General features: G+C 37.6%; 1 protein-coding gene across 1 annotated transcript in view; it reads right to left on the bottom strand.

The window, feature by feature from the left end:
- ARHGAP10 (Rho GTPase activating protein 10) overlaps positions 1 to 24,483 on the bottom strand; it is a 155,119-nt gene that overhangs the window by 90,158 nt on the left and 40,478 nt on the right. The window contains exons 2-7 of the mRNA XM_005243310.3: positions 23,238 to 23,333; positions 23,093 to 23,154; positions 9,466 to 9,537; positions 6,163 to 6,264; positions 2,873 to 2,983; positions 692 to 796 (exon numbers count right to left, since the gene is read on the bottom strand). Coding sequence (XP_005243367.2) covers positions 692 to 796; positions 2,873 to 2,983; positions 6,163 to 6,264; positions 9,466 to 9,537; positions 23,093 to 23,154; positions 23,238 to 23,333 — 548 coding nt within the window. The remainder of the gene's footprint in view (positions 1 to 691; positions 797 to 2,872; positions 2,984 to 6,162; positions 6,265 to 9,465; positions 9,538 to 23,092; positions 23,155 to 23,237; positions 23,334 to 24,483) is intronic.

Raw genomic sequence — 24,483 nt, 5'->3', positions numbered from 1 at the left:
GTGACAATACACTAACTAGTGGTAGGCCCTGGTTAGCCTGCTCTTGAAGAAACACGTGATTTTTGTCAAATATGCCATGGGTGCTAACAACACATCTCCCGAAGCAGTTCTGCACCCCAAACTATCAGAGATGTCATTGCATGAAAGGGCTGCTTCAAGATGAACAGAAACTCCAAGTCACATTGCTGACAGATTTAAAAAAAAAAAAAAAAAAAAAAAAAAGCACACTTATAAGCCCAGCAGGTTTTCTTTCCTTTTCTTAATTATGGTTAATGTAGCCCTGTCAAGCAATGACCCTCAGACATGACCACCACACTCAATTTCAAACACACCTAAACCACTGAGGACCTTAGCATTTCATTACCCATTCTCTGAATTCTCCATTGTTCATTCATTTTTTAACTCTCTCATGACAATCCTTGTGTTAAGTCTCTGTAAAAAACTGCGAAAAGGAGCGAGGGCCATTTTGCTTGGTGTTTGTTTTAGAGTATCAGAAATTACAAACTTCTCGGTGGAATGGACGACTTGTTCAGCGATGCGGTTAGTTCGTCAGGAGATGGCACTATATCCCCACAGTTCACAGGCAACGCACTAACACCGATGAAGTATTGGCAATACGGATAACTACATATACAGCAACTTCAGGGTGCAATTTTACTCAGAAAAGGCATAGATATAAAACTCAACTTACATTTTGTATATTTATCTGCAGGGCCATTTTGTAGTGATTGAAGTCTTTAGCAAGCTCATATCCCTGATGATAGAAAGTGAACAGACCCTGAAAAAATGAGAGCACCTGAAATACAAACAAAAGACTTGTTAGAATGAAAAACTCCATTTATCAGAATATGATTGCTGCATGTAGCCTTTTCCAGAAAGATCAGAGATGAAAAAATGATTGTTTTTAAACAAATTTCCACTAATGCCTACATTTTATTAATAACTATTTACATCCAAATGATCAGTTATGTATGTAGACATTACTGGGTAGTCCTGTCTCTGGAATTTCACGACTGATCTCTACGTTAAATTTGACCATAGGCAACGTATATTTCCTGTCTCCCAAACTTTCCTATATAATGTTTTCCTACAGCTGCTCTGATAACAATGATGTCTCTAACAAATATTTGTGCACAAGGAAGTAACAATCATTCTGTCTTTTAGTCACCATTTTCCTGGTCATTCCCCTCCCTGCTAAAGGCCACATTGAGATGACTTTCATATCAGAGTAAGCTGGTTTGTTCAAAGAAGGAAGCTTTCCCTTCAGCATCTTTACCCATCAGTACTTTTTGTATGCAGATCTGACCTTCTCTCAGAACCAGCAATTGATCCATGTTGCAGTTTCTGACTTCAGTGTTTCACTTTAAAGGAGTAAGTTATACTGTGCTGGAAACAGGGTGAGGTGCAACACTGCCTACCTCTCCTTCCCTTTTTGGTTCAGGATGTCGGAAAGAAGCAAGTGATACAGGAAAGAACAAATCTCTTTATTAAAGAGAACAAACCTAAGAATGTATTTATTAATAAAGTTTGAAGTCATAGGCAAATAAGCCATTTTCAGAACTGCAAAAAACTCACAAATTCGAAGTATTATGAAGGGGAAAGGGAATAAGAATTTGGTACTAAATAATTTGGGTTTACTACCCTAGCATAAACTTCACATACAAATTGGTCAATATAAATTTCAGCCCCATCTAGAGGGAGCTTTCAGAAAAGAGAAAGGGACATGTTTCAAAAACAGGATCTGAACAGTCATTACTCCAGTCTGACTGTGAGGAAACTTCACATGGTTTGAAACACAAGAACCGAATCCTAAACTATTTAGGTATTTAAAAAAAAAAAATATTAAATACTAGAAAATTTTAAAAAAAATCCAAAACCAAACCAAACAACAAAAAAAATCCCAAACATTTTTCACAGTATTTTCCCATTCCTTGAACAATGCTAATATATTTGAAGTAATTTATTCCCGCTTAAGGATTTTAGAAATTTTTTCATACAGGAATAAGCTAAAATATACAGCTCTCTAACTCCATGATGACCAGCTACTTCGATTAGGGTCATATTAATGTAATAATGAAAAAAGTCCCAAATAACTGTATTTGAATAAAAGGACAGACTTGGTCAAAAAAATACAGACTTCAGAGTGTGAATAAATGGAAGTCACTTCTACAGTCCATCTTCTTTTATCTCAGTATTACATTTACTGTTCTCCTGTTGTTTCATAAAATTGCATTTATACTATGAGGTGAATTCACACTTCAGAAAATTTTAGAATATGCTTAGAGATTTAAGTAAGTCCAGTCAGCGTATGTATGATTTTCACTGAAATTCATCGGAACCAATTGATTTCTGCACAGATTCAACTGCACTTGAAATCAAACATATCATACTACCTGATAATGAGCTTTTTAGTCAGCAGTGTCCTCTTATTTAATTGATAGCTGCACTTCATCACTAACAGGCCTTTAAGTGCAACCTTCATATTTAATTCCTTACATTAGTCAGGAATAACATTTTCAGTGGTTAAACAAAAAAATGCAACAAGTCTGACGCCAACACCATATTTTCGAATCCTCTAACTCACACCACAAATCAAATGTTTTTGCAGTGCAGCAAAGTTTCACACATTTTCTGAAACTCAACATCAATGGATCCAAATCAACAGTAATTACTGAGGTCAGCTTTAGGATGTCTAGTTAAGTGTATCTGTACTAGGAATTTGCACAGATTTAACACAAGAGTGCGTGAATTCTCTTAAGTCACACAATCACATACATTTTCCCAGAAAACAGAGCTCCTTGGCTTTTGTCCAGCTGCACTCTTTCTCCATCCCTTATGGATGACAGTGTAGGCTGAAATCACTGGTACTTACAGGTTCCACACACTCAAATTTCTTCCGCTCCTGTATCTCTTGCAACTTGCATACGTACTCCAGGGACAGCTCATAGAAGTGTTTTCTATTTTGCTCCACTTGGTTATCCGCCTGCACACAGAATACAGCTAATAAAGTTTCAAAGACATTTTGCAGGCAGCACATGTACAGCATACAAGTGGCAAGCAATAAGAGAATTTTCTCCAGACTGGGATTTCTTCCTTTACAACACAGCTCATTCAGTTACTTCTAAATGTCAGCAGCAAATCCCTTTTACTATATAACATATGTTGTTTTGAATCACTAGGCTAAATTTTAAGAAACATTCCAATGACATCTCTTCAAATTTCTTTTCTATGGAATCCAAACCAAATACATCAGATCAGGTACTTGTGTGCTGCTTAAATAGTGCTGAAAAGGTGCCTGCCCAAACAGAGAAAGGAGGCTAGCAGCATCTTCCATTAGAAAAGGTGGAAATCATCTCCCCAGTCAATCTAAGGAAGAAAATGTTATTGTTGAAAATCACATTGCTGGTCCTGAAAGCTTTACTCTATAACCCAAATAACTGCTGTAAATAGCCAGAATGCTATTGTACCCATCCCATACCCATGCTGGCTCTAGCTAACAAGAAAAGCAATTTTAAAAAGTTCACTTATTGGTAAGACACTTCACAAGTTTCCAGAGCATCACATATCTAAAAACACAGCCTTAGTAGCTGCGTCTGATTTTTAGCTCAGCATTCCTGAAATGCCAACACCATATTGATGTGAACAGTTATATTTCAGCTGCCATTCATCTCTACATAAATCTCTAACTTTCTAGCATATATGTATTATTTCACTAAGTTATTATTTAAGGTGTACATGCCCTCATTAAAATATAAAACTTCAAGAACTAGCTAGAGGACACCTTTATTAAAATATATTAAAGAAAGGCTACAAAGGGATACTCTATAAAGTGGTTAACACCTAGTCTTTGCCCATGTGATAATATCAAATGCTTCTACACTCAACTGCAAAAGGAAATAGAGAAAGGGTTAGTTAAAAACACTAGACTTACTGTTATAGACTCCCTCTTAAATACTGAGTCTATATCCTTCAGGCAGAACAGTGACTGCTATGCTTTAAGAGGAGGTAAGTCAAATTAGCTTTAAGACAGTTTTACCTGAAGACATGCTTTGCTGCTCTGTGCTAGAAATCTGTCAGCAGTTAAAGGGGTAGAACAACAAATGCCGTTAAAATAAAACGGCACTAATAGGCACATCTAAGAAAACGTGTTTCAAGAAGCCAAGCCATTCTGATGCATCATATAAACCACGCAACACAGGAACTGAGTTGTCAGCAAAGCTTCTGATGATACATAGAAGTACTGAAGGGTGCCACAACACCATAGAAAAAGACTATGAAGTGGTTTTACTAGGTCATCTGGCTAATTGATAGGAAGACTGCCCTATATACACCAAAGACCCGCATAAGCCTGTTTCTCTCTTTCTTGTTTTTCAGTTGTTTATTGTTTCAGTTGCCCTCCCCAAGAATACAATACCCAACACAGTCATTTTATTGATTCCTCTCAATTCCCCTGTAAATAAATTATCACATCTCTCCTCAGTTTTTTGAGGCATGAGCCTCTCCATGCATGCAGCAAGTTTGCTCTCCAAAGAAATATGACACACACTGTGCCTCAGTGAAATTTCAGGAATATACCTCCACCCCTCCACTAAGTCAAAGGCTATGTTAACGTAAGACTCACAATGTGACATATTTTTAATTGATTTTTTGTCAAATTTATAGCTGCATCTTTTATTTACTCCAGTTAAGAACTGACACAACTAGCCATGTATAATACTAAATTAGGAAGCTCCTGTGCAATTATATACACCCGTTTTCTAACCTTATGCAAGAAAGTTTTTCCTATTTAGCACTCTGACAACATGCTGCAAGCCCTTTTTTTTAATTGCTTATACATTTATACTCCAAAATTAAATGCATAAATGAAAAAACCTGACTGAAGAATTTCAGAATTTTCCTTCATGAAGCTTTGAAGGACATTTAAAACAAATCTATTTGCTCATTCTAGTCGTCACATATGCTTTAAAACTTCAAACTATATTTGATACAGCTTTTGGATATATTTGTGATATATTTGATACAGTATTTACCCACTGAGATTAGGTCTCATTTCAGACTTTGAAATATGTTCTTGATATCATCAAGAGATCATAATTAATACTTTTTCATTTCTTCTGCCTCAAGTTCTTTGGCAGCTGATCAATTTGATAAAAGTACAGGTCCTGGCACATGAGCAATGCCCAGTAACTTCACTGGCACAACTCAACGCCCCACAAGACACTCATTTATGCATATAAGGGCCTATTTTGCAAATGCAGGATGGAGTAGTAACATCCTACTGAAACTTGAGAACTTAAGTTTGACAAACTGATGAAACAAAACTACAGTTCTTATGTTCTCATAAGTTCCCATGAACTTCCCAATTACATTAACTAGTTTTTATGAAAAATGGCATAGATTATTTGGGGTGGGGTAGAGGGCACAGAGAAGAGCTATCTCGGGGGAAACATTAAGTGTTTAATGATATGAGGCATTAATAGACTAAGTATTAATAATTCTGACATAAATACATTTCTCTGGAAAAAAAAAATCCTTCTGCCTACAGCTGGTCTCTGCAAGATTTCTCTGCTGTCTTCTGACATACTATTTGCTGTTGTTCCAGAAATAAAAGCTATTACAAATAAAGATGATGATAATAAACCCACAGGGACAGCAGGAATGCCATGCAAAACAGATATGTTTTGAAGTTACAAATAGTCAACAAATTTTTCTGTAGCATTACTTGGGGGGGGGAAGGAAAAATAAAATGGGGGGGAAGCACAAAACCACTTCCTTCAGGAACATAAGTCTTGCTGTACTTTGCATAAAGCATTAACACAGGACCACTTAGTCAATACATAAAATGCAATGCAAATTACATATATGGTAAAGCCTCATAAGAAATACAGAGGTTTTTTTTACAATACACTTGCACTTTGCTGTTCTCTTAAGTAAAAAAATTAACATGATGTTCAGTGCTTCATACACACACCAAGTAAAGCCCTCAATTCAGAAAATGGTAGGGGTACACCACCAAGTTCAGCAAACACCGATTTCCTCACCAACTTTTCCAGTTGACAGGAATTTTTCTCCTACTACTATGAATGCTATTTTTGCATTTTTATAAAATATATTTACCTATTTAAAAACCTTCAGCTTGCATAAAAGAAGAGCCAACAATACCTCTTGTAACTGTAGCTCTTTCTTCTTAGCTGATAAATTCAAATGCTTTTCTAACAAACTGTAGTTCTTCTCTGTCTCTTTATCAAACTTCTTTTTTTCCTCCTAGGCACAGAAACAAAATAACATTCATTTTGCATAAAAATGTAAGAAAAGCCTCCTTCTTTCTTCTTCTAAAATTCTAACTAATCAGAAACAAAGAGAAACAAATTATCATAGCTCCAATAACTAAGGAAACATTTTTAAAATTAATTATAAAGGCTAACTTGACATTAATTCCTATTGCATCAATATGGTGAAGCTTATCACGCAAATGCTTACATTTTCTAAGTTACAAAAAGCCAAACAAACAACCTTTTCTTGATTTATTGCATTTGTCATTACTTTCAGGGATCATCCACATTATCTTGTTTTTTAATAAAGAACTTAAAGGGAAATAACCAGTTTCTGAAAAAAAGAACTTTCTATAATCAACAAGGGAAAGTTCCTACAATTTCACAGTTCAAAATCCAAAGCAAATACCACTATTTTAAAGCCATATAAAGACCTCTGTACTGAATTCCTGCTTCTACCAGATTTATTGCCCCCAGGGGTGGGGAAAAAAATTAAATACATAACAATATCCATAACACATAAAATCATGCTAGCAAAACAGAAACTCTCACAGACACACATGAATATCATTTGCAAGTGTAAATCCATTTCTCTGACCATCAAAACCAATGTATTGGAAGAGGGATTGCCATCAAATGTTTCTATGAAGTCTAAATTCTTGGATCTAATTTAGTAGAAGACATTGTAAAGCAACCCTTTTTGTTTCCTCAGTTCTAGTTTTATAACTCTGTGTGTTAAGACAGAAAGCTGCATTGATGAAATTAACCAACAAGTTTTGAAGCTATTTTGAAGGAACTGCAGTTGAAAACAAACTAAGTAAAATCAAGTATTTAATTACACAGTCAAGAACTGACAGATTTACTCATCAGAAAGATACCAGTTCAATTAAAATATTTTTCCATTATCTGTCAATTTGGAATTTCATTTAAATGTATCCTACGCAACATACTGGTTAGACTCCATGGACATACTTACTCTTTTTTTTTTTTTCCACCTAACCTTTTATTTTTAATAATAGTATATTGAAAGTGATGCATGTTTTTGTTCTCTGAATGATTGGATTCTGAAGGTAGCATTCTATTAAAGAGGGGATATCTAAGCTGTTTAGGATTGCTTCTCAGCAAGGTCTTCTACCAAAAATGCTAGGTTTTTCTCCATTTTGAGCCTAAGAACTTCCTTTCAAAAAGCAGCCACAATATTCCTTACCAACTGAAAAACATTAAGATATGCATATGGTATTAGTGTGATTACAGATAACATATTAGCAAGCAAATTCTATTGATCTGGTCAACATTTGAGTGCTGCCAGAAAAAAAGAGCACTATTAACTTCTAAATAGGCAAAGCCAAAAACTTTACACATGTAATTTGGAATTACAGCAGCAACACTTTTTACTAAGGAGTAATTCAATAAGGGTCTCAGCTTCCAGCACTATGGAAGTAAACTTTTTTTTTCTTTATCTTCTTAAACCTAACTCAGACCATTTCATCAGCAGGGGATGTAAGATACAGGAAAAATCTGAGGCAGCAGGTTCAACCTGTATTTTGTAATGGTACACTGTACATTTTTCCTAAAGCAAATACTACACAATGTTCCAGATATATTTCACTACTAAAGCCTACAACTTGGTTTTCAGAGCTAAGCAGTATTATATTTTCAGTGTCAGTACGTTGATTACATCGAATAAATACTTAACTAAGAATATTTGAAGACTTAAATACTTTAGAGGATTTTAATTTAAATGTTATACAATTATGCAAGACTGTTCTATTTAAGATCACTGAGTATTCTGTCAAAAAAAAAAAAAAAAAAGAAAGGCTAAATCACAAGTAAGAGCTTCAACTTCACAGAAACAGTATGCAGGGACGCATGGAAAGAAATATCCATCCAAACAACATGTGAGATGTAGACTGCGTGCATGTAACTTGTCCTGTTGGAAACATCACAGGCAGGATTCTGACCAGGAAATGAGTGAAGATCATGAGATAATTTAAAGCATTAGGAGTTCTCACCCCCAAACCGGCAATGTTCTTTAACACCAAAAATACTATTGAAATAATCTATTCATTACAGCTGTGCCCATGACAATAGGTTACATTGAGAACAAATTCTCTTTTCCCTTGGAAGGCCTCCCTATATTACAGACCAAGTTCTTATTGTATGTTGGTTGGGACATAAGATATACTTCTCAGAAGCCCATAAAATTACACAAAGCTCATTGTACTATTGAACTGTAATGATTTATGATCAACAGAGCATTTTTCATTCACGAACACTGAAATCTTATTCAGAACATGACAATCATTCCTGATAAAGTGAAAATGCATAGGACTCATAACTGAAATGTTAGCAATTAAATATCACTGCTGATGAAGTCATGAAATGATAAAATAAAACATCTGTAGAGTAGTAGTTTAAAAAAGTATGAATTGAGTACTGGAACAGAAAGCTCTGTGAAATAGCTGGGGGGATGTGGGTTTTTTGGGGTTTTTGGAGGTTTTTTTGTTGGGGTTTTTTTTAATAAGCATTAAAATTTCTTACTGGAAGAAGAAAGGTAGACAGGTAGAAAAAGGTCAAACTTGTCCCTGATACTTGCAGCTTACTTTGCCTTTTTTCAGAATATACACAACATTGTGACAATCTTAAAAAAATTTAACACTTTCACAAAAAAATCAAAAACACTTTGAACGAGATCTTGTCTTCAGCTTCTCCATCCCTATTTTTTTCCATTCATGCAGATGCATTAAGTTATCTATTCAAAACAAAAATTAAAATAAAGGAAATTTTCACTTTACAGGTTGTAAAAATACAGTTAAAAGCAATGTGGATGAGCAAGCTCCTTTGGGTAGTGAATATTTTTCAGCCTTTGATTGTGCAACTGCAAACAAATACAAAGCACAACAGGGTTACCCATTAGGAAGGGGGCAGGCTGTTAGCAAGATTGCTCCTATTCCAGACACAAGAGATTAAGAGAGGGAGAAGAAAGCAGCAAGGGAAAGGACATATTCTTGTCTTCTTGAAACATACTTTCCATTTGTTTCTGAAGCAAGTTCTTAAAGTAGGAAAAAGAAAGCATGAATACATTAAATGTAAACAACAGTATCTTTCTGTCAATTACACATCATCACTGCAATGCAATCCAATCCAAGTAGAGAAATAGAACAAACTATCATAAAGGCAATGAGGAACAAACCTTTACAGCCCCTAGCTGCTCTTTCCTAAATCTTTCCAAAGGTTTGATCAGCGTTTCAGTAACACTGAGTGCCTAAAGAAAAAAAAAAGACACCAGTTAGGTTTCTGCAGCCAGACTGACAAGTCACTTTATCATCAGCAATAACAAGAGAAGAGCAAGCAAGCTCCAAAGTAAAATAAAGGAGAAGCAAATTAGGAGTCCTAACTAAAATAATAATAATAATAAAATAAAAATCACATCTATGAGTTTATTCAAGTTTTCAAATATTATAGCCCTTATTTAAATCCACTGCCAGGAAATCTGCAGAAATTTCAGAAGTGTACAGGCTGCAGCCAAATTACAACTGCTTTACTTGTGCCAGTCTCGCAGATCAGACTGACAGTCTCAATGACTGAACACCAGAATGAGAGACATGACAAATTATTTTCATTTGGGGACACAAAAATTTCTGCAACTAGAAACACTACAAACAACTGCAGAATAGACTAATGAGTAGCAAATAATAATCTTTTAACATACAGTTAAAGCCATTAGGCATTGATATATTTATATCAAAATATTAAGTACATTACGAAAACAAAGTTAACTTAAGTCATTAAATCAAGAAACAAGAATTTTAGCTGACTGGGTGAGCATCCACAAGTGTACTTACAATAAATGGCCTCATACCTATATTAAAGAGAAAGAAAAAGTACACAATATGCCAGTATAAGACAGAAAACTGCAGCATATTAGATCTGGCCAGCAAATACGTTTCTTAGTTCACATGAAATATCACCAGAGATGGAGTGGAGTTAGGGTTTGGTTTGAGGCTGGTGCAAACAAGACTTCAATTTTAAAAATGTTTGACAATTCAGCAAAGGTTGGAACTTCTGGAAAGCAACAGCAGCACAGAAAAGATAGTGAGAGCATTGGAGATGTGGAGGAGCAGGAGGGTCCTTTCGGTCTCAGTCCTAAAGCAGACCCACAGAGTAAATCACGTCCAGGACTGGGCTTAGCACAGCCACAGGGCTGAGCTGCCAGGAGTCCAGGCAGGGCTCCCTGGAAGACCACCTTAGACACAACAGCAGAAGGCCTTCTCTCCCTCGACCCACACCCACCCCACCCCACCCCCCTCTCTGCCTTTCAAAGGTGAAAGGTGTCAGAGAAAACATTGCAGGCTTAAAACAGCCTGCTGGGACACTTCTGAAAAGCTCTTATCATAGAACACAAGAGCGATGTATTAGAGATCTGGCACAATACAAACCTGAACATCACTGTCTGCTCCCACCCACCCCTGGAGCCATGCAGGGATTAATTTGGGAGTCATCCTGCCAATTCACTGTAACCAGAGCAACCAAGGCTTTTAAACAGACACGGCAGCATACTAACCTATGGAGCCAATTTGAAACCCAAATATCTGGCAAGCCTGGGCCAAACTGCATGTTGCACAGTCATCCACACAACAGAAACTTCCTAACTTCAGAGCACTTGTTCTCATGGCCCAAACTTTTTTTTTTCTGCATCCATTTCCTGCTTTTGCCAAAAGCACTTAAAGCACTCTTCGGTGCACCCTTGGTGAGAGCAAAACAAAAAGGAAACCTCACAATTTTGTCTTCCAGAAGTGGACCAGGCTAACCATGACACAGAAGACCCTTATGTTTAGCTGGAAGGTGAGGGAAGGACAACAGTGTAACTGCTGCCATGTCCCCAGACCTGCAAAGACAGATCCTGCAGGCTTCATCACAAAGCTTTGGGAATGCTCTTGGTGGCTAGAGAACTATTTGTTCCCTGAGGTGACTCAGCTCCCACCAAATGAGAGACAGGGCATTCAAATGCCCAAACCAGGAGCTGAACTGTGGTTCTAGGATTTAGCCCACCTGTCAGCCTATGCACTATATCGTAACTACTCAAGCCGTTACCAAGAACCTCCACGGCAGTTTTTAGGACACTCAGGTTTTTCACGTTTTGTCAGGCCTCCAAGACTTTCCTTGGAAATTCTCAGGGGCTGAAAGGAAACAGTAATTTCAACTCATAACTGAAACAGTTTCCTGGGACACAGCAGAAGCACCTGAGGACTGAAGGATCTCTCCTTGCAGACCTCGATGATTCTCACAAGTCAGAGTGGAGAACTGCTCATGGAAATCACAGAATAGTCCTATACTGGAAAACTTTTAAGAAGTTTAAGTTGTTTCTGCCAGTTTCTTCTATACTGACAAAGCAAGTGAGAAAGCTATGAGGCCTCCTCAGAGCAAAACTCATGAAAGGATGACAGTATCTGCCTGGAAGAGCACCAAGGTTAGTGGAATAATTTAAAAGCATTTAAAGGTAGCAACTGAGCATTTAAATGGTCAGAAGTTTAAAAATAAGTTTCTAACGACAGGTTGCTTATTAGCCATTTGAAATTTTACACAAAAAGAAGTGAAACTTAAGAACAACAGGCAGTGAATGTATGCTGAACACAAAGTCCAAGCCCCAGAAAAGCATAGCACCTTGATGCAACCGAAAGAAAAACCACCAACACCCACCACAACAAAGGCAGCTGTGGTTTATAAACCAGCAGGGCTGACTGCAGATCACTTGGTCTGCTACACTCCTGTGCAGCATTAACCATGGAAACCACTACAGGAATTTGTTTGAAGCAGAAAATAATCTTTAAATCAAAACGAGATGTTCCCTCAGCGACTGCCAACAAACAGATTCCACTGCTGCCAATGGTATGATAAGCCAGTAACTCTTTCATTAAAAGAAAAACAAGCCTCCCTTCCTTCCAAAAAAAGATGTTTCTCATTTTACACAGCTTAAACTTTGTTAACAGATGCCATAAAGGTATTTATGATTTGTCACCCGTTTTGCTTTCTGTGTCTGGATTAAACAATGAGACTCTTGGGTATTTCTTCGTGAAGCAGGATTTTGCAGATTTCTTTGTAGATTTTTGGTCATTCTCATAGAGCTTCATACCAGGCCCATATATAAGAATATAAGAGGAGTATTTCTGAATCACTGAAGTGAGCAAGTATGTCAGCTTATATGCATATAAACAGAAACTATCAACCAAGACACAACTGGTAAATTTAACCAAATTACAGAGCTGTTAATCTGACTGTCAGAAATAATAATGAAGTTCACAATTGAAACATGCACATTCTGGATTAAATAGGGAGACCATTTGCACTGTTCTCCGTGCTTATCATAAGAAGCTACAAAAAGTTTTGTAGTCATTTATATAACAAAAACATTATTTACACAGGTATTCATTCTAAGTTAGTTTTATTTACAGTTTAGGAACTCAAAACACTTTTTTCCTTTCCTTTTTTTTAAAAAAAAAAAAACAAACATGGTTAACAGATCAGTGGACAAAAAACCTAATTTTCTCCCAGTAAATAAGATAAGGATTGCTTGAATATATTTGTCATTATCATTTGCATCTTCCTTAAGAAGTAAGTCCATATTAAAATGTGAAATTTCCAAGAAAAGTTATACTATGCATTTAACTTAAGTATTCATTAATATGAAATGGCATGTTCCTCCCTCTTTCAACTTCTGTCTCAACTCCTAATTTTCATCCCTCTACTCCTTTAATCCTGGCAGATTATGACGACAGAAATGTACTAGGGGGGGGGGGGGGGGGGGGGGGGGGGGGGGGGCGGGCACGGAATATCTTTCTTTTCTTCATATCTCTGATCAACCCAAACCTAACTGAAAGGAACATTTACTCGATTTTACAATCTGGCAGGCAAATTATGACAACTGTACATCACACTGGAATCCATGTAAAGAGGTCATGCCTCAGGTAGCAGTTATCTTAACCAGCTTTACAAATGTCAAAGTCTCAGGAATGCTTTAAAAAATGTTTAACCTCATATGCACACATCTCAGGCAGACAGTCTGAATTTGCTTATGCTAATCCTGTTCTATTTGCTGCACCTATGGAAAGGTCAAAGAATTTACTTAACTTCACCATAAACCTGGCAACAGCAGCAATAAAATCATTATTGCCATCATTGTCTCAGAGATCACTGTATCCAACATTTGCAACATCTTTATAAAGCAGACTTTCAGCTTTGTGTATACCTCCTAATTTCAGATGCCTTTACAAAACACCACCTGCTCAGGCAAAATAGTTTACAAAATGGTGACAATCCTGACTTTTCCAGCTCAATGTTCTTTAAATAAGTAACAGATCATAGGTTAAGGAGCCCAAACTAGCATTTCCTAGAGCAGCCCCCAAAGGCACAGACTAAAGCCATTAGCAAGTGCATTTACAGCCATTTGCTACTTCACCAGTTAAGTCAACAACATCCAACAGGTTATTTACCAGTCAGTGCCAGTCCACAAGATGACTTCATGTAGCCTGTTACTTCTTCCCTTCTCAGAGAAGACGGGAGCATAGCTGTTAGGGAGAAACTGCTTCCCCAAACACCTCTGCCCTATGGACTGTAACCTGACACACAACACCATCCACCAGAATTCAATACTTCTCGTGCTTTCTCACTTTCCTGCGGTAGGCAGGAGTAGTCTTTCCTAAGTTTCGGCTCCCCTTGCAGGTACAACCAGGCTTGTCTTGCAGAGGAGGAAGGCTGCTTGCATGGGCTGTAAAGCAGTAGCAACCCACAAAGAGCTGTCCCAGAAGCTCAGTCCAGCCCCTGTGGCTAAAAAGGCTAGACCAACCTAAGTTAATCAAAATTTGTTTTGCTTATTAGACAAATGCAGCAGTGGCCTCCCAACTTTCATCCATAAAATGTCCTTAGACCTCAGCCTTTACTGGAAGAACTGGAATTTACACATTGCTCATCAACAGCTCTAGAGGCAAGGTAAATATGTACACTGACTCTGCTCCATTTCGAATCTAAGCATCCTCCCATACAAGACAGGTTCACTGGGAAAGAAGAACAAGAAGCCATAAACATACACCTTGCTGCAGACTGCATACCAACACAGGAGTGCCGAGTTCCTAATTCTCATCCCAGGAACTGGAATGCAAATTAGATGCCAAACAGAAAAGCAGGTTGTATGTTTCCCAGTGCACTGACTCGAAAGATTTATTTGTAGACAGGGGCATGATTGTTTCTCTTCTCAACAAAGCAGAGACAGAGGCTGCCAGTCAGTAGGGCAGAGCTCATGAAAACCAGCAAGTGTCAATGAAACTAGATCTGAGAAGGAAGTTTTGCCCTACTGAGTGCAACAAAGAATGCAGAAAGGAAGACATACCTAGCAGTGATTCAATAACAAAGGTAGCTAACATTGCGGTTGAATAAACAGATTCACTTTCTAATAAAGAAATTTATTACCTACAGCTGCACTTCTGCTTACAGAGGCGATAGCTCTTCTGTGTTTTCCCCATGAAATTGCAACATTCAGCCTAATAAAAAAAAGCTGATTCAGATACTTCCTATGTTGAGGGAGAAAAAAAATATATACAAATTGGGTATTCCTACAAGAAGGTTTCCTGATTCACATAGTGATTTGTTACTGAAATTTCTCAAGCATTAAGATTTATGTCTGAAATCCTGTATTATGTAATTGTGCAGATTCAATTCCACTACTGAAGACATTAGATGTTACTTGCAAAGCCTTAACCTCTATTCTTTCTTTTCCCATGAGAACGTGATTTGCTCTTACAGTTACTTGAACGTGCTCCCAATTAACGGCACAGTCAACTCTCCTGCCAGTATGCCCTGCAGACAGAGTGGTGTATCTCCCTAACCACTTCTCAGTACTAGTTTTGTACATAACTGGAGCACTGATTGCAGTCAGCGCAACCATACCCAAAACTCATTTGTTTTCAAATGCAAGTTTTCTTCTGGTAAAAGACTCTGGATGCTCTAGAGCTTTCCTTGTAGCTTTACAAACATAAATAATGAAATGCCCTCAGCCACATATTGGGATTACAAACATGGATGTTTGAGGTTTTTGGGTTTGGGGAATGGAGTCTATAGACTAAAGGATTTTTAAGGGGGTCTCATAGCACATTAATACTCGTGCATCTTTGCATGTGTGCAGAAGAAGCTGTAAAAAAGAAGTGACATCCACTCCTCTGGATTCACTTGCTGTGGAGGAAGGCATCCAGTAACAAGTGTCAGGTGGACAGACAGATCTGTCTTTCAGACAATCTATTTTGTACATTTCTGAGATGCCAGGAGGCACCTGAAACAAAACAAATCACCTTCCTCTTAGGTGTTCCGGAAAACAATCCCCAGGGTTCGGTAAGACTGGCTACTTTCTCAAATTGTTCCAGAAGGAATTTCCTAGACCATTGGTCCATTGCCCCACAAGCCACGATACAGGCAAACTCCTGTGCTATGCACTTCCTAGCTCTTTTACAGGCAGCAGCCTTGGCTTACAGAGACTATAATAGCAGGATCAGTGAGTCCTCCCTTCTAGTCAAAGGTTATTTCCTGTTCAGTGGAAGTTTATGACTAATCTAAAGGACAGACAGCTAAAAATGCATCCTATGACCTATCCGCTATGCTGCGCTCTGCTTTGAAAGATTGTTTGCATTGCTTCACTTGCCATGAAACTGCTGACCTCAAAATTAAATTGATATCATAAGCAAACAATGCAAACAAAGTCTTTCATTTTTTTAAAAAAGGTATTTAAATTAAGACAGTGGAGTTTAGTAACAATTGCTTTCTAAAAAGCTATTTAATAGTCCTGGCTTTCCAGCAAGTTTATTCTTATGAAATACATTCCACTATAAAGAGAAAAATACTACAAAGCCATAAGCGTAATGAACAGGAAAAGAAACAGAGTTTCATGAACAGCAGCAAATCAGCTTTTCCCCATCTGAAGTGGAAGAAAAATGTAGATAACTCCTCCAAACAAAGATCTTCCCTTAGCAAATCCAATACACAAGAGCTGAACAGCATGACACACCAGAACCTAAGTCTGGTTCTTGTATGAGCAGATAATCACTTCCAGTCCACGCTTTGAAATCACTGGCCATATAAAACTCTTGACAAGACGAAAAGGCTGCTCAGGAAAGCACATAGCATAATGCCCATTTTCTTTGTGCATGGCAAAGCTCATCGCTAAGCAAAAGGATGCCACTGAAAAGCAAAGAATCCAACAGCTAACAACAGCTTCAGTGTTCAGTCAAGAATGAACGGCTGGATTATTGTCAGCACTGTCCTCTCCAAGGAACAGTGGTGTTATTAACAACCAGAAAAACCAAACTGGTGACAGTTTTACAACGCAAATTCCAAACATTTCCCATTGATGAAATAACAGAATGAAAATTCTCTAGGGAGTTATGTTGATGCATGTGAGACCACAAAGCTGTCTGGAAAAGGCAACTAGTGGTAACAGAACTTTTCAGACATATTCACTCAGAGGTGGCAGGAATGCACCCAGAACTGGCTTTTTACTTTTTTTCTATAGTATAGAAAACAGTCATGTTTGTTTTATAGATTAACACACACAAGCTCATATGTAACTCACAAAACAATTTCAGAAGACTGTATGTAACATGCAAAAATAAACAAATAAATAAAACAAACATTTGGTGTCAGGAAATCACCAAAACATAAGAGATATGCCTGAAGCAGTTGCAGTTCTGTGTTCGTGTTCCCATATCCCAGTAAGTATATGACTGCCACCCAGCCTCATGCCATGCAGAGGAAAAGTGAAAGCTGGGCAATGAGATACAGCAACAATTGTTCTGCTTGTTTCTAAAATTGGAAAATGTTTTATTAAATTGATCAATTTGCACAAGGAAAAAAAGAATCTAGGTTCTCCAATTAACATAGTCAAATGTTGCTCCTGAGAAGTTCTGTTTTACCTGTGCCTCTGTCTCTGCATCTGAAATGTTTAATATGCTGTTGGCAGCCTAATTTTTCAGAAGTGGTCACCAATTATGTGACAAATATGTTCTACACTGTATTGGCAGATGTGTTTAGTAGCCTGTGCTGTCAGTGAACTTAAAAGGATCTGAACATATCAAATACTATATAATGCCTTGAACTCTTACTGAGCAGATCTTGAATGCATCTTACATCCAAAACTACTGGATTTTTTTTTTTTTTTTTTTTTACTTTACAACAGTGAGTAAACTGATTGCTCCTTCAGATTACTATGAAGATAGATTACAATTAAAAACCTGTGTGCAGAGGACCAAAGAAAAGCTCAGAAAGATTAATACCATCATCTTCATAGCAAAGTGAACTAGTGTATATTAAATACAGAGTCACTGAACAAAATGTAATAGTAACCTATTCATGAACAGTGTTAAGTGAGCACTTAACCTGTGAAATAAATACTCATGCACTGAAATACTTCATCACAAGAGGTAATAAGTATACATAAGTATATCTACATATTTGCACAGATTATTTAAATTCTACCTTTAACCTTTTGTGTATATGTCTTTGAACCTTAACAAACTTCTTTTAACTTGGGAAACCACAACTGGGAAACCTCTCTCCCTCTTTTTCCTTGCCCCCCCCCCCCCCCCAGAGTATCAAGAAGAAAGAATAAAATGGTGACTTCACTGAGGTATTTCTTTTAAAAACCCACAGAGAAACAGTTTCTCATGTTCCTGATATAAGCTGAGAATAATTCTGCTCTTCAGAGAGGTGCTATTTTGAATTTGATTCTGACAACGTAGTAAAACTAAGAAAGAATGCAAAAGGATTTTTGAGAAGCCAGGACTGCCAAGATACCTAATGGCATAAGAACAACAGTTTTTTGGGGGGAAGGGGGCGGGGGCGGACATGACAATGACAACAACCCGCAAAAAACCCATGAACAAAACAAAACAAAAAAAAAACCAAACTATGTAGCATCTTTCCTCTGAAGATACCCAAAGGAATAGAAGTGTGCTAAAACTGTAGCAGGAAATAAAAGAGACCATATCAAAATAAAAAAAAGCAAGTTTATATTGCCTTGGGGAATTATAGGAAACATACAGTAAGGTGAATATAATTGTACCAGAAATCCTATACAAAGAGAAACACGATGGAGTAAAAATAAAATACACAAGTACTTAGGGACAAAGTTAGAAAGACTAAGGTGAAAAAACATTTTATTTGGCAAGAGGCAAAGACGGCTCTAAAGAATAGGAGTTCTTTATATGTATTTCAGAAAGCAGAGAGGAAGGAAGCTATAAAACCATTATTTAACTGGAAAGAGTTAAAACAAACCAGCAATTGACTGTAAGACAATAGCAGATTTTAATAACCTTCAGAAAGGAAAAAAAAAAAATCTTAATTATAGCAAATCATCTAACAAAGGGGGGGGGAACAACGTAAGTTAAGGAGAGTAAAGATTTCTTAAGAACAATTGTATGTATTCCTACATTACAAAACTGAGGATTTAATCACATTCAAGTCAAAAGGGGCTTTGCTTCAGAGTAGTTCAGGCACTCAGCAAAGCAAACTGAAAGGAGAGGCAGCAAGGTCCCAGAGCACGGTAGAAGAGCAAACACAGTAGCAACTTTAAAAGTGCTGCGGAAGAAGCAACCTGGTCTTAACAAATAAACCACAGAAATAATGAGAAAACAACATCCTGGTTGCAAAGCTACCCTGAAAAATACCTGTTCAGCTAAGATGACATTTCAAGCATCATATAGGAAACTACAGCCAAGTTTCCTGCATGACCTAATTTTCACTAGCAATTTATGGAGTGACTTACCAATAACTCCACCACACTAACATACATGTGGAATGACATAAATCCAAGAGAAAATGTCAGTGCTTTCAGAAAGCAGGATTAAAATAATTTTGACATAAAAGACAGCTGGTCTAAACTCAGTATAATCCAACTGAATAAGGAAAAACACAGATGTAAAAACCACTTTGAAAGGGTAACAGTGAAAATACTACTATGAAGGAAAACGATTGGGTTTTACTCCATGACTACCGTAAAAAAGTTCCCAATGTGTTCCCAGGTTAACTTGCAGAAAAGGAGACTTAGGAAGGATATCAGGTGAAAAAAATGGAATAAACATTGGAGTAAAACTAGAGAAATCTCTAGACCTGGAACTTTTTTAAAGAATAGTCTAGACCAGCACTCATCAGGGATCATCAAGGTATACATGACCCTGCCACAAGTCACACCTCTGCAGGTAAACGCAGCCAACTCACTCAGTGCTGGCATGGGAGTAAGTTAACTGAATAGGACATGAGACACTACTAAGCAGGACCTGAGAGATTGCTGGACACAGCCCGTAACTAGGAGAGACACTGACAAAAGTTCCAGTGTTGTGAGGGCTGACTGGGCTTTCAGCATGGTTAAGGGAGAGTCATGCGAGAAACAGGTGAACTCCACAAGCAGCTAAAGGGCAGGATGAAGGACCTCCAGGGAGGGAAAACATGCATAGCCAGCACATTAGGGCGACCGCACTGGGCGCCAAGTACTGCTGATATTACTGAGGGAACAGTACAAGTGCTATCAAATCTGGTTGTGATTTAGCAAGACTGGAATCAACACGGAAAACTAACTAGGGGCAGGCTGGTCATTTGGCAGAAGACTGGGAAAGAGGAAGGGAGATATAAAGGTGGTAAAAAGAAAAGTAAAGGAAGAGGAAAGGGATAACAACCACAGGTGATGTACCTACCAGGCTGCCCCGCAATGCTCATCATTGCAGCTTACATGAGGGCAGCCAGCAAAGCCTGTTGTTCCGAGTCCATCACAAGAATCAAACCTGCTTCTGCTGTCAGGAAAACTGGGGCTGGGAGGGAGGTTTGGTGCTCTCCCTGGCAAGCAGGAAAATGACTAGGTAGTGAGAAAGAGCATCTTGGCGTCACCGTGTCGGTGCTTGTTTGTCCCCAACCTTTTCCTACTAGACCTGTGAAGTCCCCTTTCATCCCTGCACTTCCACAACACTTTTGTAGTGTCAAAGGAGCAGAATGTAAATCCTATGACTTCATTCATCCTTAACATGTAAAAATAATTTCCAGAATATTCTCAGGGACAAAGTGAGGCATTTCCTATCTGCCTTGGGGAATGTCACCAATCTATGGTGCTATGGAAAAATGTAAATTATTTTTGTATTGGCCACTCCATAATAATTTCAATTAAGCATCTGGATTAATGCCAACTTGCCTTTTCACAAGCACCCAATCCTTTGACAGTCAAGATGTAATTTCAGCAGCCTTTGAAGGAGATGGGAGAAGTAGTAAAACCATGAAGTGCAAGACTCCAACATCTGAATGAAATTATTAATTATTCACCAAATAAATACTCATCAGACAAATGCCAACCAAAAAAAGTAAATGATAAACACTAATAGAAAGTTTAACGGACTCTGGATTCACCACTAACAATATTTTCAGAAAATCATGAGAAGTGTTGATGATGAGTATTTAATTTCAGTTTAGAATATACTTTAATTGCACATTTAAAATGGCACAGCAATATCTGAAATGCCCTTAGTTCTTTGATTTCTTTAATTTTTACGTGACTGAAATTTATCTCCAATGCTGCACCGAAATCAGCGTGAGCAGTCCGAAACCTTCTTGTCATCTTCAAAATGGCAAGGGGGAAAATGCTCAATAAAGAGCATTCTTAACAAAGAAAACTGAATGCTTTTGAAAAAAAAAATGCTGCTATATACTCTCCATCTTAATAGAAAGTCTTTGGATGCCTGACCTGATTCCAAACATCTGTGAGTGCAACATGCTCTAATATTCTCCATGGGAGTATCTCTAGAGTTCGTGCCACTTATAATATCCATTGAAAAGTCAAAATAAAATAAAAACAGTCAGAGAAGCAGCCACTGAATATTGTTTTTACCAGTCACCATACAATCATTTTCTCAAGAAACTTATGGCTACTGTTACATTAACTCACTCCAGAAATGATACATAACATTTCCTAGACTACAGATGCAATGAAAAGGCCGCGCATCTGTTAAGTCAAAGAATGTATTTTGTTTCTATTTGGAATTAAATATTTGCCCCACAATATTTTATACTCGACAGTTTTTCAAACTGTCTCTGTTCTAACAAATGCTGCATTTCATCCTTTTCTTATCAAGAAAGTGGCATTAATTAGCTTTTAGTGTGATAATGTCTTCTGCGTAAGCATGGGTATCACACACAAAAAAAAGTAATCTGTTTTGTGCCATTCAGTCTGAAAAACAGAAGCCTTTTACTATACAGACAGACAGCACTGGATTCTGAACAGCCTACTGTGTTGGTAATTATCACTACCGAAGATCTATCGATACAGTCACTGAAACGCGCTACATAATTCTGAAGTCCTGAAGCTGACATGTCTCAAAAACCTGCTATCAAAATAGTGTGGAAAATAACACGACAGGCTATAAAGTATTTTTCACTGTAAAACTTCCCAAAGACTTACTAATTAGATGTAGCAACTTCATTAAAATAGTATACAGCTATGGATGGCAGGAAAAAGCAGAGTAAAGACTACACTTCAGAGTTACAAAAAATAAAAACAGCATTCAAACATACCTGAGCAAATCCCTACAACCTGGCAAAACAACTCGAGGTAGTGAAAAATTGCCTCTGCTATGTAAAGACAGCATTAGTCAGGAATGTGCAAGGAACTACATAGATTCTAGGTCTGACCCAAATGTGATTCCAGATCAGAACAGCATACCAGGACATAACATCGCACACCCAGGTAACCATGACTATTACTGAGCTGAGGACTGCCAGAGAGAAATGTTTAAAAAAATTGTTCACAACTTCTTTTCTCACTTATCTACATACTCCTACACTGCAGGCACAGCTTCTGGCAGAGAGGAGCACAGAACACAGATTAGTTTCAGTTTCCTTTCAGCAATGCCAAGTGGTTGCTGACTTCCAGGAAGATAAAGATTTAACCACATAGTAAATACTGAGGAACATAATTGCTATCTAGGCAGATCTAAGTGCATTTCCTAGATGCAAGGTCTGACTACCCTCAGAAGAAAATTGAGTAGATGTAATCTGCTGTATGAATCCCCTCTCTAAAACAAAAGCTGGGCATACAACTGCAGAGGAGAACCCTGATACCACCCAAAAAGAAACCTTCCATCTTCTGGACAACTTAGGAAATCAAGATAGCAAGGTGTGATGCAGAGGTCTCAGCCCACAGTCTACGTGGAGCCAACCTGACCTATATTACACTAAGACCCTAAGCAATCACAGGCATGTAAATAAAAAACACTCCCTTCTACACCACAAAGCAACAAAATGTTTGCAGGTGCAACCCTCCACCAGAAGGCTCAACTACAAACAAAAGGTTTGCAAGTCTGCTACTGCATCCAGCCAACAGATTGCATCCCAAATCCACACGTGTTGAAGGTGGAGCCACAGAGATTCTGGATCCAAATTTGGCCAACTTCCCAAACTTGGATGTCCTGCTGCAGTATTTAGTCTTTCATCTTGTTTTTAACTGCAAATGGTAAACAACCTTATCATGGTTTTCCCATTAGCCCCAGCCATAAATTATCAGGCCACTAACATTTTAAACCAACTCAGTTATCTGTCCTTAGCGTAATAGCTGCTTTCTTTAATAAGAACTAGCTGCTGTCTGTAACTCTAGACTACAGAATCAGAGGCTGCACAATGACAGCTTTCACTGTATAGTTATTGGTATTAACATCTTGGTGGTTATCAAAGCAGGAAGCAACTTTAACTGACTTTCATCTTCCTCTTTGCTATATATACAGCTTTTAAAAATTTTTATTGCAACTCACCAAAATTTCTCTTTGTTCTTCCAGATTTTTTAAGAAGTTTGAAAACTCATGAAGAGATGCATCTGTAATACAAAACCAGAAAAGTTTAATCATGTTGCAGGATGGCATGGCAAAATACAGCCACTTGTTACCACTTCTTACCTACCTATGTATCTTTCATCATCTGTTTCTGCATCACCAATGAATTCGAATTTGAAGTCTCTCAGAGAATGGGCAAATTTTCTCTGGGCTGCTGAAAGGTCTGCAAGGAGAAGAAAAAGTACAGAATGAACGTTAGGGCTGGTGGCTGGAAGATCCCCCTACTCCTAGAATAATCAACTTTGACAAGGAACTCAACACAGGTCTATCTATGGACATTACAAAACATCCAATATTGTCTAACCCTCTTCTGATCTCATCTGGGAATTTATCACGCAGATTTCTTTATACAAGGCTACATAGTAGAAAGCAAGTGTGATCCTGTGTACAGTGTTAGATATATTCTTAGACTTCGCTGTATCACCACTTAGGGCACAGGCCATACAAACAGATCTGTAACTACAGAAGTTTAAGGCACAACACTCAAGAGTAAGTTATGCCAGCTGTATTACTCTGCTAACCTAAACTCGCCAGTACATTTGTCAGCACAAATAAGCATCTTAGGACTTTCTGTATACCCTATATAGATAGCTCTGCTGGTGAAACGTTTATACATAAACCATTTTGCACTGGAACTAGAAATCCCATGGAGTTAAACTATGCCAAAAGTTAGTTAACTTATTTTTTTAACTGTTTTGAAATATTCCTAAAACATTTTCTTCAAGTTTTACCTACTAGTGTTTGACAATCTGGGGTCAGAAGGCTGCACTCTTACATTTGTCAGGAAGTAATCACACACTATATTCAGCCACAATATCATCATTATAAACCCTTATTAAGATTTATAAAGCTGCAAATAAGCAGTGTGTGCACTTTTCTGTTGTGCTGACACATGCAGGTTAGGAATGTCATGAGTTCTGGAAGGATGGAATTAGTCAATGAAAAAAAAGGATGCATTTCCTGGTACACATCTAGCCAGTAGTAAAGGTTTTACTCACATTTTTGTTGTCAGCCAAGGGTAAAGACAATTTGAAATACTTAGTTAATATATAATCTTTTTCTTATCACATGCAGTTCTGAAGGGCTAAGAAAAAGTCTTTTAATGGAACAGCTAAGCATTTTGTTCTTTAATATTAACTGGTGCTATAAGACAAAAAACTTGGGCTTTTTTTGTTGCTCTTGTTTTGTTTAGGTTTAAAAAAAAAAACCAAACAAACAAACACCACACACACACCCCCACAAAAAAAACCCCAACTTTATGATAGGTCCTGCATCCAGCACACTGTATGTTTTATCATGTGTTACAGTCAAGT

This window comes from Falco peregrinus, chromosome 2 (assembly GCF_023634155.1).
Source record: "Falco peregrinus isolate bFalPer1 chromosome 2, bFalPer1.pri, whole genome shotgun sequence".
In the NCBI taxonomy this organism is placed as follows: Eukaryota; Metazoa; Chordata; class Aves; order Falconiformes; family Falconidae; genus Falco; species Falco peregrinus.
This window is presented reverse-complemented; position numbering and strand designations above follow the sequence as displayed.